Source organism: Xenopus laevis, chromosome 1S, assembly GCF_017654675.1.
Source record: "Xenopus laevis strain J_2021 chromosome 1S, Xenopus_laevis_v10.1, whole genome shotgun sequence".
In the NCBI taxonomy this organism is placed as follows: domain Eukaryota; kingdom Metazoa; phylum Chordata; class Amphibia; order Anura; family Pipidae; genus Xenopus; species Xenopus laevis.
The window spans coordinates 147,322,100-147,339,981 of record NC_054372.1 but is presented as its reverse complement, the minus strand read 5'-3'; the positions used below and the strand labels follow the sequence as shown (position 1 = coordinate 147,339,981).

Genomic DNA, 17,882 nt, shown 5'->3' with positions numbered 1-17,882 from the left:
TTTGTCCTAAAGACTTTATAAATGAATAAAGGGAACAAAAGAAAAGTGCATTCACTGAAACTTCCAGCAGAGAAAATAATAATTCTTCAACATAAAAATATGAAACACAGATCTGAATATACAAACTGCAGATAACAAGTCCCCATTTTGTACATGTAGCAAATGGACAACAAATAGCCAGCTCTATTCCACTGAATTCTGACTTATCAACTTATCAAATTTGACATTTGACATTTCTATTTAATATAAAACCTCTGTTACACATTGAATCAGGATAATCCAGCAAAAGTAGAAAGGTTCTTATATCCTTTGGACACATGTGCAGATACAAAGAAGCAGATGAGTTAACAGATAAGGAAGATATATTCATATGAAGGAACTAGCATAATAATCAAACATACCTTTAACACATCTTCATCCGCAGTTCGGCACTCTACAGATTCAGAGATATCAGTTACCGCGCTTGTACTGTCTACAGAGATCACCTTAACAGGAACTGCTACTGTCTTGCCAGTAAGTATAGCTGTGTTCAGTATCTCTGCTTCCTAAAATATAACATGTAACAATTAACAATTACATTATTTAAAGGCTAAGGTATTAAAAAATGTTAAACGTAAGGGTAATGAAATTTTAGCACAAGCTAACAAATGTGATCACTTATTTTTCGAAAGAGATATATTAGACAACTTCAAAACATTAAGCCTTATTTACAATAGCAAATACAATGTGCACAAATGCAACTCAAACTGAGTGCACATTGATGATATTCATAAAGGTTCTTCACATGCGTTCTCCTTAAAACTTGTGGCAAGCCAGTTCAACCAGCTCTGATGAACTGACACAAGGAAACCTTAAAATTAACATCAACTTGGATACCCCCATAATTCCAGGGTTCCTCGGCAGGGTGCATCAATGGCTGCAACTGACTAGTCCCAAGTGAATTGGATGTTTTATGGAAAGGCATGCATTAATAACTCAGAAATCATATTTAGGGAATATTGATCTCAACTTGAAATATGTTTGTTATATGCAATATAAAAGTAATTAGCTGATTGGGCTGGAAAATGTCAGATCAAATAAACAAGCTAGAATATACAGTATGTACAGCTGCTGACATTCTAGCACTGAGCAAAAAGGTGTGAAAAACACAAACACATTTAAGTGAAAAATTTGTATAGCAAATTGGAAAAAGAGGTACAGTTTCAAATGTGGATATGTGATGAGCAGACAGGTGCAGTTTTTAGGTACTTGTCAATAAGAAAGAAATAGAGTCACATGAAATGCACTGAACTGTGTTAAACTTTTAAACATGCTGAATTGTTCAGCTCATCACAGGAAAAAACAAACTGGTCCACAAACAAAGACAAACTAAGAAGTGTTGTAAATGGAACATATAACAATTAGGAAAATCAGAGACCATGGGTGATACCAAGGAGCACAGAGGGAAGGGAGGCCTTAAATCTAGTAAAAATCCATTTAAACATTAAATAAACCCAATAGGCTGGATTTGCTTCCAATAAGGATTAATTATATCTCAGTTGGGATCAAGTTTTATTATTACCGCGAAAAATTTAATAATTTTTAATTATTAATTTAATAATAACATTTGAATTATTTGGATAAAATGGAGTCTATGGGAGACTGTCATTCCGTAATTCGGAGCTTTCTGGATATCGGGTTTCCGGATAAGGGATCCTATACCTGTATATATATATATATTTATTTATTTTTTTTTTTTTTTTAAATAATACAAAGGAAACCATCAACACCACAATTTGTAGTATATATAGACACACACAATGATTTGACTCAAGGGATTATAATTCCATGCGTTAATCTATGGTTAGACTGCATCTAGATAACAGGTACTGTATGAAAGAAACAATACTAATAAGAAAATTAATCTTAATTGAAGATTTTGGGTGATATTGGTTATAGAGTTTACACAATTATTCCAACTGGATAAATATACATGTATTGAAGCTACAGTATAAGGACAACCAGATCTTCTTGGTTGTTTTTCTTCTGTATGAAAAAAAAAAAACAGCTTCATTGTACAATGAATGTTCGGATTTTATTTGTACATAGTGTGCAGAGTGCGCCTTGTATCTATTTGTGTAGACAGAAATAACAGGAGTGATGCAGATGTATACAATTTGAAGTACAAGGCCAGTGGTGCACAATTATTTTATACATTGTTATTAAACAGATGGGACACTTGTATACTACATTGTGCATATATCTAATGAAATGTATCAATAGGTTTTAATAATAATAAAACAGTGTCTTGTACTTGAGCTCATAAATCTTTTCACTGAATGCAATCATAAATTGCTCCCCCTCATATAACCCAAACCAAAACAATTTACCCAAGTATATATATGATGAGCTCACAGAGGCTCATTTATAAACACTGTGCAAATTTGCCCTGAGCAGTAACCCATAGCAACCAATCAGTGGTTAGCTTTTTTTCAGCCAGCTGCAGGTTGAACACTTTAAGCAATCATCTGTTTAGTTGCCATGGGTTACTGCCCAGATGCAAATTTGCCTGGTGTTTATAAATAATATACACAGTGTTGTATGAGGGTATAACTGCAAAAGAACACTGCATAGCAAAGGTGGCTATCTAAAAGATAAATTAAAGTAATGTAAAAAGTACATAACACATCCTTTTATTCATTTTATTAAGCATGAAATAGGTTTCTGTAATGACCATGACAAAAGAACAGACTTATTGACTATATATTTTGAAGTTGGAAGGTGCCTACAATGGCTCCAAAATGTGATGAAATGTAAATGCAATAAAATGCAATTGTAAATGCTCATGAGAAGAACCAGGCAGAATATAATGGCATCAATAGGATGATGCATTTAGGTGCATGCAAACCTGCATCTCGAATGCATATGTAGTAGCTCTTAGTCTCTGGCACACAATAAAGGGGCTCCAACACAGAGCAAAACACAGGTTGAAGGGATAAGGCCATGATATGGTTAGGAAAGTCCCAGGAGTTAGGATTATAGGAATTGTGGGCAGGGTAGTCCTATGGAGTCAAAGAGGAGGGTGTGATTTTACCTTAGCAGCTCCTGCCCTCCATCCCTCCCTGATTTATGAGCCCATTGGGATTGTCACAGGAGGATGGCGGTTAAGAAGTGGGGGAGTCGCAGCCAGGACATTTGCAGCTGAATAAGTCTCATGGAAGCAGAAGGTTAGGTCTAAGGTTAGGGATTACAGCCATAGTGTCACGGTCGAACCCAACACCAGAACAAACACCAAGCACCATGGTCTCGGCTCATGCTTCACCAGTAGTGTGACCGCCTTTGGGCCTCGGGAGGAGCCCTCAGCTTACTTGGATGCCACCTGGACTTAGACGAGAGGTGCAAGATGAGGGTTCTGGATAGGCAGAGGGGCACAACTGTAGATAGTGTCTTTAAGGCCAAAGGTCATGGTACAAGCAAGAATAGGCAAATTCGTGGTCAGACAGGCAGGATCGAGGCAGGTAGATAGCAAGGATCGTCAGGCAGGCAAGGGTCAAAACCGGGTAATCAATCAGATGGGATGAGGCAGAATCGGAATCAAACAACAGGTAGGAGTCAAACCAGGAAGTCAATCAGGAGGGACAAGTGGAATCAAAGTCGGTTTCTGGCAAAGGTCAGGTTTTCAGAGGTCAGAGTAGTCAAAAGCCAGGCCAGGTCAAACACAGGAGATCAGAACAGATTTCAGGCAAACACAAACAAGCACAAGGCTCAAGAAACCACCAGAAATCTAATCCTATCACGGGCAATGAGAAAAGTAAAAATGGCCCTTTAAATACCTTTAAATTTTGTGCCATTGCGCGCTGACATCATCACGCCAGCGCGCATGCACCTATAAAACTCGGAAGTGCGCGCCGCTAGGAGGGAGGCGGCACAGGAGGAGAGGAGCGGCATGGCAGGCGTCCCCGCCGCACCACTAGACCACCAGGGTTAGTTTTTGTTACACATAGGTAAGTGGTAAGGGGGGGTTGTGGTAAGGGGGGTTGTGGTGTTTAGATAAAAGGAAATGACAATCCTCAGGGACCCTGACTGTATGTGGGGAGAGAAATAGCTCCCACAAATGCAACCTTCAGTGGCTTTGTTATGAAGTTAAGTAATTTAATGATGTTAACATGTAATTATTAAACTATGTGGTTTATAATGATATGAAAGTTTGTTCTGTTGTAAATAAATGGGTTGCCACTTTTTCAATCCAACAAAGGTTTTCTTTATTGTTATGTTTAGCAAGGGTTTATGAGTAAAAGAGGAATTTACATTGACACTGCCCTTTTCATACATAGTTACATAGTTACATAGTTAAACAGTGTTGAAAGAAGTCAAAGTCCATCAAGTTCAACCCCTCCAAATGAAACCTAGCAACTATACACACACACCCCTCCATACCCTCACATTATATATACCCATAGCTATACTAACTATAGCGTTCAGAATCACAATAGTCTGTCCAAGAAATCATACAAGCCACTCTTAAAGGCATTAAAGGCCATCACAACATCACCATTCAACATACAATTCATGGTAATATACTAGTGGGCAATACAAATATAGATGCATTATAAATTTACTTTAGTTAAATTTTATTTGATTGTCCTAGAAAGACAGAAAAATACCACTTCCCAGTATCATCTTCTGTGCTTCTTGAACCACAGGTCAATATGTTGTATTTAATTCATTTATTAATATATCAGTGTCTTCTTTCTGGGTTATGAAAAAAATGTATCTTCAATGTGAACATTAAATCAAAACCTAGAATACATTGCAATACTGTGTTATGAATATTGATAAGATAGCTGAAACAATTATGGGAAAGGATCAAATGGCCACTTCAAAGCCTATGTATTTATTCTGTCAAGAATAAATGCTCTAGGATAGTTGCAAAATTACAAAATAAATTGCATGCTTCTCCCATCATTCTTTGCTTACCTGAGGACAAGGTATTAGTAATATCATGTTTATGGTAGGTGATTCTAGCTAACTAGAAGTATACAAAAAAATCTGCACAATAACTTATGTGTGAAGTTAAAAAAAGGACATAACTGTAGTGTAGCTGTACCAAAGGAATATCTAACTTTTGCCCTGGAGCCGTAAACTGTGATGCCATGATATTGGTCTGCAGCATATGTATGTAAAACAAATTCTAGTTTTATTTTCTTGTCTTTGCAAAAGAAATATTAAAGTCAAATGACCTTGGTTCAAAAAGACAACATGACCAGAGAAAGCCAGAGAGTTGTAAATGTCTCCCCCTACTGCTGCCCCTGAACAAAATGGCTCATCTCATTCTAAGAATTCAGATCAAACAGCGCTCTTTGTGCTATTAAAACGAGCAATACTTTTCTTGAACAATCAAAATACTGTTTTGCTAGGAATAGAAAAGCTGACTTTTGACTGCAATCTTGAGTATTTTTTTTTCTTTTAGCTTTCTGCACTTTGGGATGCATTGAAAAAGGAAGTTCAAAAAGGACATTTTCTAAAGCTGTCTAAGCCTCCATCACAGAAAAAAAGCATTACTTTCAGATATTTTAAAAGGATAAGTGACACAAAAGTAAATTTTATTCTGTGCAGCTGGACCTACAGGATTTTTGTGTGGCTCATCAGAGTATCTAAAATAGAATTCCTTCTTGCAGCTATGATGCAGAATAAAGCTTTCTCTTCAGCTACAATAAGAAAGTAGTGGCTACACAATACCTAATAATCAAGGTGGACCTTTTCTGTGCCATGTTAGATTTGTTTTCAAAAGTGCAAGAATACAAATCCATATCAAACTTTATCTGCATTATCTGCAAAGTACAGTTATTAGTATTCAGAATTAGCCCCTACTCACACTGTAGACTAATGTATAAATCTTCTTGGCTTCTGGGCAAATTTAGTTATTCATATTATTTATAGTTTGGCATTTTGATGCAAGCATTTCATTAAAGAAATAGAATTGATTCTGTGTAAAAAAAAAATCTACAATAACAAAGAATTCTGCTAGTGAATGCCAGCTTTTGGTAAATAAGGGCTTGAAGCATTTGTACACCAATATATCAAGCTGATCCACAGCAAAATATGAAGAAAGGATGTCCATCTTTGGCAAATATCACAAACAAAAATATAGTTCACTTGTAATTAATGTTCACTCACTTGTATTACTGTATATACTCGAGTATAAGCCGACCCGAGTATAAGCCGAGGTACCTAATTTTACCTAAGAAAACTGGGAAAACGTATTGACTTGAGTATAAGCCTAGACACAACTACAGCCCTGTCTCCCAGCAGTGCACATTCTGCCAAAGCAACCCCCACAGCGATCAACCGGACTTCTTTGCAAAGTTGATGGTGACAGAGAATTGCCAAACGGATTACTGTGTGCATTGTCCCACTGTCCCACTACCATGTGCAGAGGATGCTGTGTGATATTGCAATCACTGTTAATCTTTTGTATAACCATCAGAGGGCGCTGTGTGATATTGCCATCACTGTTAATCCTTCATATAACCAACAGAGGGCGCTGTGTGATATTGCAGTCACTGTTATTCTTTCATATAACCAACAGAGGGTGCACTGTTATTCTTTCATATAACCAACAGAGGGTGCTGTGTGATATTGCAGTCACTGTTATTCTTTCATATAACCAACAGAGGGCACTGTGTGATATTGCAGTCACTGTTATTCTTTCATATAACCAACAGAGTTTGCTGTGTGATATTGCAGTCACTGTTATTCTTTCATATAACCAACAGATGGGGCTGTGTGATATTGCAGTCACTGTTATTCTTTCATATAACCAACAGAGGGCGCACTGTTATTCTTTCATATAACCAACAGAGGGCATTGTGGGATATTGCAGTCTCTCCCCAAGCGAACTGTTGGTATAGGAATGATTAAAAGTGACTGCAATCTCAGCTACTGCCCACTGACTCGAGTATAAGCCGAGGTAGACTTTTTCAGCACATTTTGCATGCTGAAAAACTCGGCTTATACTCGAGTATATACGGATACCCAATTTCAGGCTGTGTAGAGGTATATAAACCAGAATAGGGATACTGAAAACAAGAAAAAGTAAAACCCCACACTACCTTACTAAAATTAATTGAGATCTAATTATATAAGTGCTTAGTGTTATTATAAACATATGCTTAGTTCTCAATCAATTTAGCACCAACATACAATTAATGGTATTTTAATCGATTGTGTTATATATAAATAATTTAAAAGATTAAGGTGCTCAAGTGCTACAAATCAGGTGACCCGCAATAAAATCTATCTACACACAATTAATGAATAATCTAAAAGTTCATGGTTCTTATATGAATTAAATAAGGTGCTAGTGCTGTAGTTATAATTTGAAAGTGGTATCAAACAATTAAAAATAAAGCGTCAGCAATTCATGAATAAAAGTTAGAAATTAGAAAATAGTATAGAGGTGGAGTTGTCCCGAAGAAACTAGCTGCGATATTCTATGCCCTGGGACACCACACGTGGGAGAAAGGCAGAACACTGAGGACTGTGGTCTCGTTACTACGTTTAACTGTCTTGTAAGGAGAGCTAACTTTGCTATAAAACCAACAAATCCTCAGTGCCTTAGAGATAAAAGAGAATAAAAGGAATGAATGCTGCACCAGTAGCGCTACAATTCCATTAAATTGCTCTAGATCCGAGATTCAATTAAAGTTTAAAAAGGTAAGATTTCAATAATAAGCTTTTTTTAAAAAAAGGGTTTGAAGGCTCGCCGACGCACGTTTCGCTTACGCTTTATCAAGGCAAATCAAGCTGATCCACAGCAAAATATAAAGAAAGGATGACCATCTTTGGCAAATAGTTAGCACAGCTGCAAGCTGCACTCAGGTCCTAGGTTGGATTCTTTGGAATATACAATATTGGCACTTTATAAATTAATCATTTCTTGTGAGAAAGAAAGAGGAACAGGCCTCTTCCATAAAAATCACATGGTCCCAGTATTTGTATCCCCTGCACTAATTAAAAGCTGACCACATGCACAGTACATTAAGCTCACCAAAACTACAATACGGTGCATGTGTCCTGCCCAGGAATGCACAGGAAATATTTGGGAAGAAAAATATAATTAAAAAAAGCCAGAATATACTACGGCACAAAGTACCCTGGGGTAGAAAGGTATGCCTTAATAAGGGTGCTCATCTATTGTATTGGGAACCTCCGGTGTATTAATATTTCATTGTCCTTTAAGTGACACAATTGTTGAAACACTGAATACAATTTATTATGGGCCAAACATATACTCTGATTCCCTTAGGTTTAGCCAAAATTTTCCTGGACAGGGATCTCACCAAAGAAACAGATCTTATACTGTTTGGTCAGCTTAAATGACTTTTCTGGGTGATGGTTGAAGATGAATAAATCTGCCTATGGGCTATGTCGGCATGACATATATGACCAGTGCCACACACACAGGGTAAGTCAGTTTAAATATATACCATCTATTGTGTATCCTTATCTCTACGGTGGTCATGTATTTGGGTGAGTTTACTTGGATGCTGACAGAATATAAGTTCTGTTGCTTCCAAACATGTAAAAGAAGAGTAAATCAGGTAGTGCCAATCTGGAAACAGGCAGGGCAAACTACAGTGATAGCATGCTTCCATATATAACTATTTATACAGAATCCTGGGAATACATCTGTTTTCCTTATAGGTTTACCATAGCTTACATGTGTCCTTAACACTTGTCCTGTAACTATGACTAGCCAGCATTTGACCAATAATGGTGAGGGTGCCCACACCATAATAGATCCAATACATTTGGCAACATACACTGAGGACTAAAGACAATCTTTGGCTTTTGCAAAGCATAAAAGCAGATAGAGAAAATAACCTTTTTATTGATAAGGAATCGGTCATTTTAAAGCGTGCACTAGGTGTGTACTGGACTCACATAATCATGAAGGCATTTAATAAAAATCACAAAGTTTATCAAGGTCTAGTAGCCCATAGAAACCAAATAGATCTTTGATTAAAAACAGCAGACCAGTAAGTAGTTCTGAAGCAAATGTTGAACCTTTTATTGCATTGCCTTAAGCAACTTCTGCACAGCAGCCTTGCGATAACTGTGATTTTTGTACAGCTCATACCGTGCAATTTTTTGTTGGCTTGGTCAGGGTTGCTGATCTTGTAGTTTTGTGGTGTTTAGTAACTATTCTATTATGTTCCTGTCTGTTGCTATCACTGAGCTTGGACTTGTGACCACTGTTTGCTCACAGAAACTATCCATGTGTTGAATATGCTGTCATCATTTTAAAGACAGTTTTCCTTGACAAATTAAATAATTTCACAGGGTCCGTGAGTGGTAAACATGTAATTAGGACAACAGCTGTTTGGCTCTTTGGATCTCTGTTCTTCATGTTACTTTGAAAGCACTGATTATCAGAGCTGTTTTAAAGTTGACACATAGGGGCCCATTTACTTAGTTCGAGTGAAGGAATAGAGGAAAAATAGTTTGAGTTTCGAATTTTTTTTTGGCTACTTCGACCTTCGACTACGATCTTCGACTCCGAATCGAACGATTCGAACTAAAAATCGTTCGACTATTCGAAGTACTGTCTCTTTAAAAAAGTCTTCGACCCCCTAGTTCGCCACCTAAAACCTACCGAGGCCAATGTTAGCCTGTGGGGAAGGTCCCCATAGGCTTTCCTAACAATTTTCTGATCTAAGGAATATCCTTTGATCGATGGATTAAAATCCTTTGAATCGTTCGATCGAACGATTATTCCTTCGATCGTTCCTTTTGGATGGAATGCAATCTAATAACCTGTTTTGTTATATATATGCTTTGGGGGTCTACACACATATTGTCTCAATTTAGCTCTACAAACTGAAATGAGAAAACATATTTCCTCATGTGTTATATCATACGTACCTGCTATGAAAGGAAGACTGACATAAAGGAAATAATGCAGTATTTCAGTGGAATGCAAATGGTAACAGACAGCCAAAGAAGTGCGAGAGCAACAACTGTTAAACTATTTTATATTAATGGCCATGGACAAAGGACAAGTAAAGCTAGCTACACTTAGGGCTAATGATTAGCAAATCTGTTCCATTTCATTTCACAGAAAAATTTGTGATAGGCTGGAACAATTAGCAAAACAGCAAAAAAAAAATTGTCAATGGGCATTTTTTGCAGTGGTTTTTTTTTCATACACAATATTTTTTCACTCCAAATGTATTAAAGTCAGTGGGCGTCTTTTCTAATTCCAAATGCATTGAAGTGAATAGGCATTTTTAGCGATATCTGCACCAAACTATATTTCAGCATTTTTTACTTCAACTAAAACGCAGCTGTAGCTACAAAGACATATCAAACTATATAGTCAGAACTAATGTAGAATCAGTGCATCAATGAAAGCTAAAAATGTCCTAGAAATTATAATTGAGAGGTGCTGAATGCAGACTTTTTCTTTGCATTTTGCTAGCTTATATATTACCCATTCAGTCAGGGGTATCATTTTATTCTCCAAATAATACATGTTCCAAATTTTCATCTCAGTTGCTTTGGATGACAGAACATAACAGAAATTCAGCAGGGATGGCCAGGATAGATAGTGTGGATTCAATCAGACTTCAAAGTGCCAACCCATGTTATTTTCATCATGATTAGTAACATACTTTTTACCATGTTACATGGTGGGCAACCAATATGGCAGTACCTTTAATAATTATAAATGTACTATTCCTGCTATTGAATCAATATGTTTTTAGTGAATATGATTTTTTTTAAAATAGGCATTTATTTACATCGAGTACATGTTGCATTCAGGCATGAAAAACTACATTTTCACATGTTTAAGTCTTTGGGGATTAGCAAACAAAAAACAGAGCATTCAGCTGAAACTATTGAGAATCCTGAAGGTAAAAAATGTTCCAATTGTTAAAGGGACCATCTGCCAATGATTTCGACAGGTTTTAGCAGAAGCATTTTTGGATTCAGATTTTTAGCAACTTGAGAGCATACTACATTTAAAAAAAAGTCTACTTTTTTCCCGACCAGAAAAAACAGAAAATTGAAGTTTAATATATAGACATGACTGCAGCGTGACTGAAACATGAACTATGTCAGAAGGGTATTGTTACACTCTTTCTAGCTGTGTAGTAAGTTACATGATCTGCTTTATACTACGGGGGTTATTTATTAAAATCTGAAAAGTTCTCACTATTTTCTGAAAACTACTCAGACCAAATGCCCATGGACTTTCCCCCCATTTATCAGTAAATTCTCACAAATGACTTGTGTGGAAAAAGTCACAATATAATTGTAAACAGATTTGATTTTTTTCGGATTTTGTGCCTGAATCCTACGTTGTTTCTGTAAAATTGCCCAAAAGCTATGATTTTTTCAGAAACCCAGAGCAACTCCGAAAATCTTCCAATTGTTAACAGGACAGCTGCCATTGACTTTTATATGTTCTCGGCAGGTCTGAGCTGGAATACTTTTTTCATCAGACTTTTGTCACCATTTTTAATTTAATTAATCCTGAAAAACATTTTCTCTGAAAGAATTGTATTTTCCCCTTTAAAAGTTCAACTAGAAAAATTTGGAGCTTCAAAAATAACCCCTTACATGTCATACAAAAAAGTATTTCAAGGTCTTCTGTAGTGGTCACTTTTAGACCCCGATTGTTGGATAATATAGTATAGAAAGTTACAAAACTTATCTAAGTATGACAAACAAAGGTTTCACATAGTGAGTCTTAAGTTGAGAATAATGACAATGTAGAGGGCCTAAGCCACCCCAAAAAGAGACCAACTGCCATATACAAGTATGTATTTAAAAGCTTTCCCATTGAAAGCCATCTATAATTAAAAACCACCCCAGTAGTGTGAATCCCGTTCCAGCTGATCGCTGATCCCTAAAATAATCAAAGTGCAGCATATGTTATCAGCGCTATCCCTTTTACCTTTTTTTAAGAGCAGCTGTTTATGACCTAAATTCCACTCATCAAAATCTGTCTGTTAGACAAACTCAGGGAAAACTAGATATATTTATCAGAGCCAAGCACACGTGCACATTGGTCTGTAAGCAAACATGGACATTATTCAAGCCTTCTTTCAGTTTCCATAAAAATGAAAGTACCAACTGATGGTTGAAACTAATTACTGACTGCTTATTGTTTGCAAACACTGTAACACAACACTTGACTCCCGCTTGCCCTCTAAGCATTAAAATGCACCAGCATATAATTAATTTACCTAATCAAAAGCAGAGAAAATTAACTGGATGAGCCAAAATGATTTATGCTTTTTTACAAAGTATAAAATGCTTTGTTATAGACTATGACTGTAATATTAAAATACAATCCACACGGCTGAATATAAATATTGAATGATCTTGGGCAGAAATGGTGACAGATAGATTTGTCATCCTATCTGCAGTGTGCAGTCCAAGTAGAAAATTCCCAGATGATAAATGTCAAAATTAGGTTATAATTTATGATGCATAAAAAAAAATCTAAGCGAGAACATATGCTGTTGTAGTGCAGATGCTGTTATATACAGTATGCACATCTATGCTAACACAGTGTACCATAAATATGAGGAAATCTCCAAGTGCCAATAATTCTTTAAAAAGCAATATTTACGCAAATTCACAGTTTCTAAGCAATCCTACCCTTGCTGTACAAAATATAATAGTCAAGGCATAAAAGTTGGCATCACTGAAGTCAAGATTTTATTGGAAAAAAACAGACTGACTGTAAAAAGCAGCTTGCAATGTAAGAAGGAATACTATAGGGGATAATTAACAATGATCCAGGAATCAGTATGCATTAGCATGCCCCTTAGTGCTCATTCACCAAGGACTTGCATTCCAGTCATTAAGGTCAAACATATGGCGGCACATTTACTTAGCTCGAGTGAAGGATTCAAATGCAAACAACTTCGAATTTCGAAGTGTTTTTTGGCTATTTCGACCTTCGACTACGACTTTGAATCGAAAGATTCGAACTAAAAATCGTTCGACCATTCGATAGTCGAAGTACTGTCTTTAAGAAAAACTTCGACCCCCTACTTCGCCACCTAAAACCCTCGATATTCGACCCTAAGTAAATGTGCCTCATGGTGTGAGATACAGAGAGCAGCATTGGTGGGTACCCTACAGGGCTCAATTGCACTAAGCACCCACTGGCACTCCCAAACCTGTCAGTCTAAATGATGAACAAGTTCTAGGACAGGTGAGAGGGGCTTAGAGAGGATACCTACCTACATGACTCATCCCACCCCGCTTTCATGAATATAGACATGCCCAATGCTGACAGTGCTGTGTTCATTGGGAAAACATTGATCATTGCCCTCCGTTCTGAAGAGTAACAACCCACAGGTGCTAGTTTGGGTGTAAAGTGCAGAAAACATGGAGGCTTGTTTAGCCTGATATATAATTGTTTGTTATTTTGTTATTATAGAGTGCCAATCCTGTCCTAGCTAAGCATGTAGGGTTTCAACTCAAAGACATGAAATAAAAACGAAAATCCAAGTTTAACGCAACAAATGTTATTAGTAATATTTTCATCGAGTCTAAGGGGGAAGATACATGAAAGTGTGAGATAAGAGCTCACCACAGAAAAACTCGCCCACTTTCAATTAATTTCTATAGGCTTTATAGAAGCATATTTATCAATGGATTAAATTTAACTCACATTTTTATAAATTTGCCCCTAAAATGCTCAGGGATAGATTTAGCAAAGTGTGAAATTGGAGCTCACCACAGTAATATTCCTCCAACCTCTCTTCATTCTTATTGGATTTTATAGAGGCATATTTGAACCTTTGAAAATATGTTGATGAAATTATAAGACTGAGGTTGCCTTAATTTGAACACATTAGAAGACCCAGTTCATTACAAAAGACAATATAATGGTACATTTGAAGAAAACATGGAGGCTTGTTTAGCCTGATATATAATTGTTTGTTATTTTGTTATTATAGAGTGCCAATCCTGTCCTAGCTCAGCATGTAGGGTTTCAACTCAAAGACATGAAATAAAAACGAAAATCCAAGTTTAACGCAACAAATGTTATTAGTAATATTTTCATCAAGTCTAAGGGGGAAGATACATGAAAGTGTGAGATAAGAGCTCACCACAGAAAAACTCGCCCACTTTCAATTAATTTCTATAGGCTTTATAGAAGCATATTTATCAATGGATTAAATTTAGCTCACATTTTTATAAATTTGCCCCTAAAATGCTCAGGGATAGATTTAGCAAAGTGTGAAATTGGAGCTCACCACAGTAATATTCCTCCAACCTCTCTTCATTCGTACTGGATTTTATAGAGGCATATTTGAACCTTTGAAAATATGTTGATGAAATTATAAGACTGAGGTTGCCTTAATTTGAACACATTAGAAGACCCAGTTCATTACAAAAGACAATAGAATGGTACATTTGAAGAAATCAGAAGGGGAAGAGGACAGCCAGCAAAGGGCATAGACACAATCTCATCAATTATGAGCATGCCATTGAGAAGCCTGAAGTCCCAAACAGAAGACAAGACATTCTTGAAAATCACTATCCAGATGTCACTAGACACTATGGGGCAGATTTGCAAACATTTGGATTTCTATTTCTTTCATTAATCATATTTATCATATAAAATACTGTTTTTTTATTTCTCTTTGTTTCTCTAAAACTTAAGTAAAACCACAAAAAAACATAATTCAAAACTTTGCCAAGTAAAAACAGACAAGACCCAATAGAGGTCAATGGGAGTTGCGCTGATCCTATTGGACCTTTTTTTTAGCCATTCAGGCTTTTGGAGATTTTTGTAATTTTTCTCTAGTAATTGTCTGGAAAAACAAGGTTTTGGATGTATTCATATTTATAGTGCATTGTTCAGTGTGTTTTTTCCATTTGCAATTTTTATATTTGGATATTTTAATAACTTTCATGGCATTCGTGGTTGTAGAAAAATGAAGTCAATGATGGTTTCAAAAAGCTCTAATACCACGAAAATTCAACCTTCAACCAATGAATGGGCCTCTATGTCTATTGCAATATATTCAGGTTTTTGTACACAAACAGCACTTAAAGAAAAACATTTTTTTATATATTCAAACAATTCATGCTTTTATGAAGTATAAAAAATGTCCATTAAATTAATGGCAAAGTTTAACTAAATATGAGTCCCTATTGTTTGGGAGTTATTTTCACCAAACTACACATTTCATTCACTCGTAGTTAGCTAAAGCATCAGATTAGTGTCTCATTAGTGCAGTTGGTCGATGCAAAAAAGATAACTCATCATGCTTGCGATATTCATTTTAGATCACAATTATGGGTCACATTATAAAGCATCAAAGAAGTAATGCTTAGTAGAAAGCAGGTTCTTCAGGTTTTGAAGAAGCAGTCAATGTAGTAATAAATGTTTGATCAAAATATTAAAATTTTACTGAAGTCCTATTATTTCAATTGCATTTTAATGACTTTGACAAAATTATTGGCAAGTAATAAAATGTCAATGAATGCTCTCATTTGCTCATTATTCTTTAATAAGAAATACATGAATCTCACTAGTTTTGAGCTGCTGAATATAGTCTTCCACAGACTCCATTTTATCCAAATAATACATTTTCGTAAGGAAAACTATATCCCTGTATAATGTAGGTCTCATTAAAAATATATTGCATAAAACAGCTCATATATAGAAACCTTCTTCAAATAAGAAAAAAATTTCATAATAATATACTTTTTAAGTAGTATGTGCCAATGAGTAATCCTAAATAGAAAATTGCCATATTAAGAACCAAGGGTTGTCCCCTTGGGATCCTGCGATTCATGGTGCACTCAAACACACCATAGATGTTAGGTCACATGAGCCAATTAACGGACAAAGTTCTGTCTTTTGCTTTCACCTTCTATGTGTTGGGGGGGTATTAATTTTGGGGTTATAGTTTCCTTTAAGAATTTTCATGGAAAAAAACCCTGAAAACCTCTAAAACCTGGAAATAAAGAAGATTTTACAATTTGCTAAAGTTCCCAATGACTTTTACACTTGTCATGTTTTAGGTGGCAATGTTTTTTTATTAGAGTTTTCGTGCTTTTTACACTTAATAAATATTGTTTTTTTCATGGTTTATAGTAATCAATTAAGTTCACGATTTCTAACGCTAAAAAGTTGGGTTCGGGGAAATTAAAAAAATATGGACTTGACAGATGAGCCCTATACTTACATAGTTAATTTGTATTGAAAGAAGACCATCATATTCAACCCAGCCAAATGAACCCCAGTGCACATATATACACACCTATACAGAACTATCTATTCACTCACATATATTAATATATATACCAATATCCATACTAATTGTAGGTTACAGTATCACAGTATTCTATGATATTATGCTTGTGCAAGAAATCTTCTAAGTCCCTATTACAGGCATTAACAGAATATGCCATAACAACTTCACCTGGAAGTACATTCCACAACTTTACTGTCCTCACCATGAAGAACACCCTACACTGTTTCAAATGAAAGTTCTGTTTTCTAAAGAAAATGTTTAAACTGGTAGGAGCACATTTACTAAGGGTCGAATTTCGAAGTGCTAAAACTTTGAAATTCGACCATCGAATTAAAAAATTTGATAGTCGAAGTTTCTTTTTGTTTGAATTTAGCTGTTTTTGATCGAATTCAAATCGTTCAATCGATTTAATCAATCAATCAAACAATTTTCAAAAAAAAAACTTTGACTTCTTAAAACCAAATATTGGCTATAGGTTCTAGGAGGTCCCCTTAGGCTAACATAGCAATTTGGCAGGTTTAAGGTGGCAAAGTGTTGAATTTGAAGTTTTTTAAAGAGACTGTACTTTTTTCTAATGCCCGAATATTCAAAAATTTAAAAGTTTTTTCAATTCAAATCGAAATTTGGCCTATTTGATGGTCGAAGTACCCAAAAATTACTTCGAAATTCAAAGTTTTTGAATTAGAAAATTAACTTCGAATTCACTTCGACCCTTAGTAAATGGGCTCCGTAAAGTTGGGAACACTGGTGATATTAATGAAACCTCACAAAACCAGAAAATCAGCTGATGAAACAGTTGGCAGTGGCAGCTCCAAAGACAATTTTACAAAAATGTCTCTCCGCTGAAATTCCTCTCATAACGCTAGTAAGGCAAAAACTGCTTAGCATATTTCATCTAGAGTGAACAACTAGTGATGGGTGAATTGTGCCGTCACTTTGCTGAAATTCGCAGCAAAATAAATGAGATGCACGACTATTTGGTCCACATGCATTAAAGTCAATGGGTGTCCAAATAATTTTATGTGTGCGCTAATTTATTTTTTTTTTTTACGCAGCAGGGTTTTTCCCAGCGAAAAGTTACCACTGTTTCGCAAGTTAATTTTCTTGCGGCGGAATGAGGAAATTCGCCACAAATTAGTGTCTGCCGAATTTATAAAAATTATTTGATACTTGGAATATTTATATCAGATCACTCCCACTAGATCTCAGACACATAACAGTTCATACTTTTCAACACACCACATGAATCATTGCGATGCTACCCACATAATGAAAATGCTACAATACTTTCAAGATAACAGACAAAGGACCTCCCAACAGCTGAATATTGCCCACAAGAGTCAACACACTCAACCATATTGCTGGCTTCATATGTATCTAATGCGTAATCCCAAGAATGATGACCTAAACTAATGTGAATCAAATGTTTTTAACTGGTTATGTTATACAATTTGTATTATTAAAAAATATTTATTACTGTATTAAACTTAATTACTAATCTAGAAAAAAAATTATCAAAACAGTTATTTAAAAAAAAACAGGCCCTGTTTTGCAATTGTTTTTGCATTTTTTTGTTTCTTTTTTCGTTCATTTAGTTAACAC

The 17,882-nt window shown here is 35.7% G+C and overlaps 1 protein-coding gene across 1 annotated transcript in view; it reads right to left on the bottom strand.

Annotated features, from left to right (window-relative positions):
• tmem132d.S (transmembrane protein 132D S homeolog) overlaps window positions 1–17,882 on the bottom strand; it is a 419,848-nt gene that overhangs the window by 75,935 nt on the left and 326,031 nt on the right. Inside the window, exon 5 of the mRNA XM_041580339.1 lies at window positions 402–545. Within this exon, the coding sequence (XP_041436273.1) occupies window positions 402–545 (144 nt within the window). The remainder of the gene's footprint in view (window positions 1–401; window positions 546–17,882) is intronic.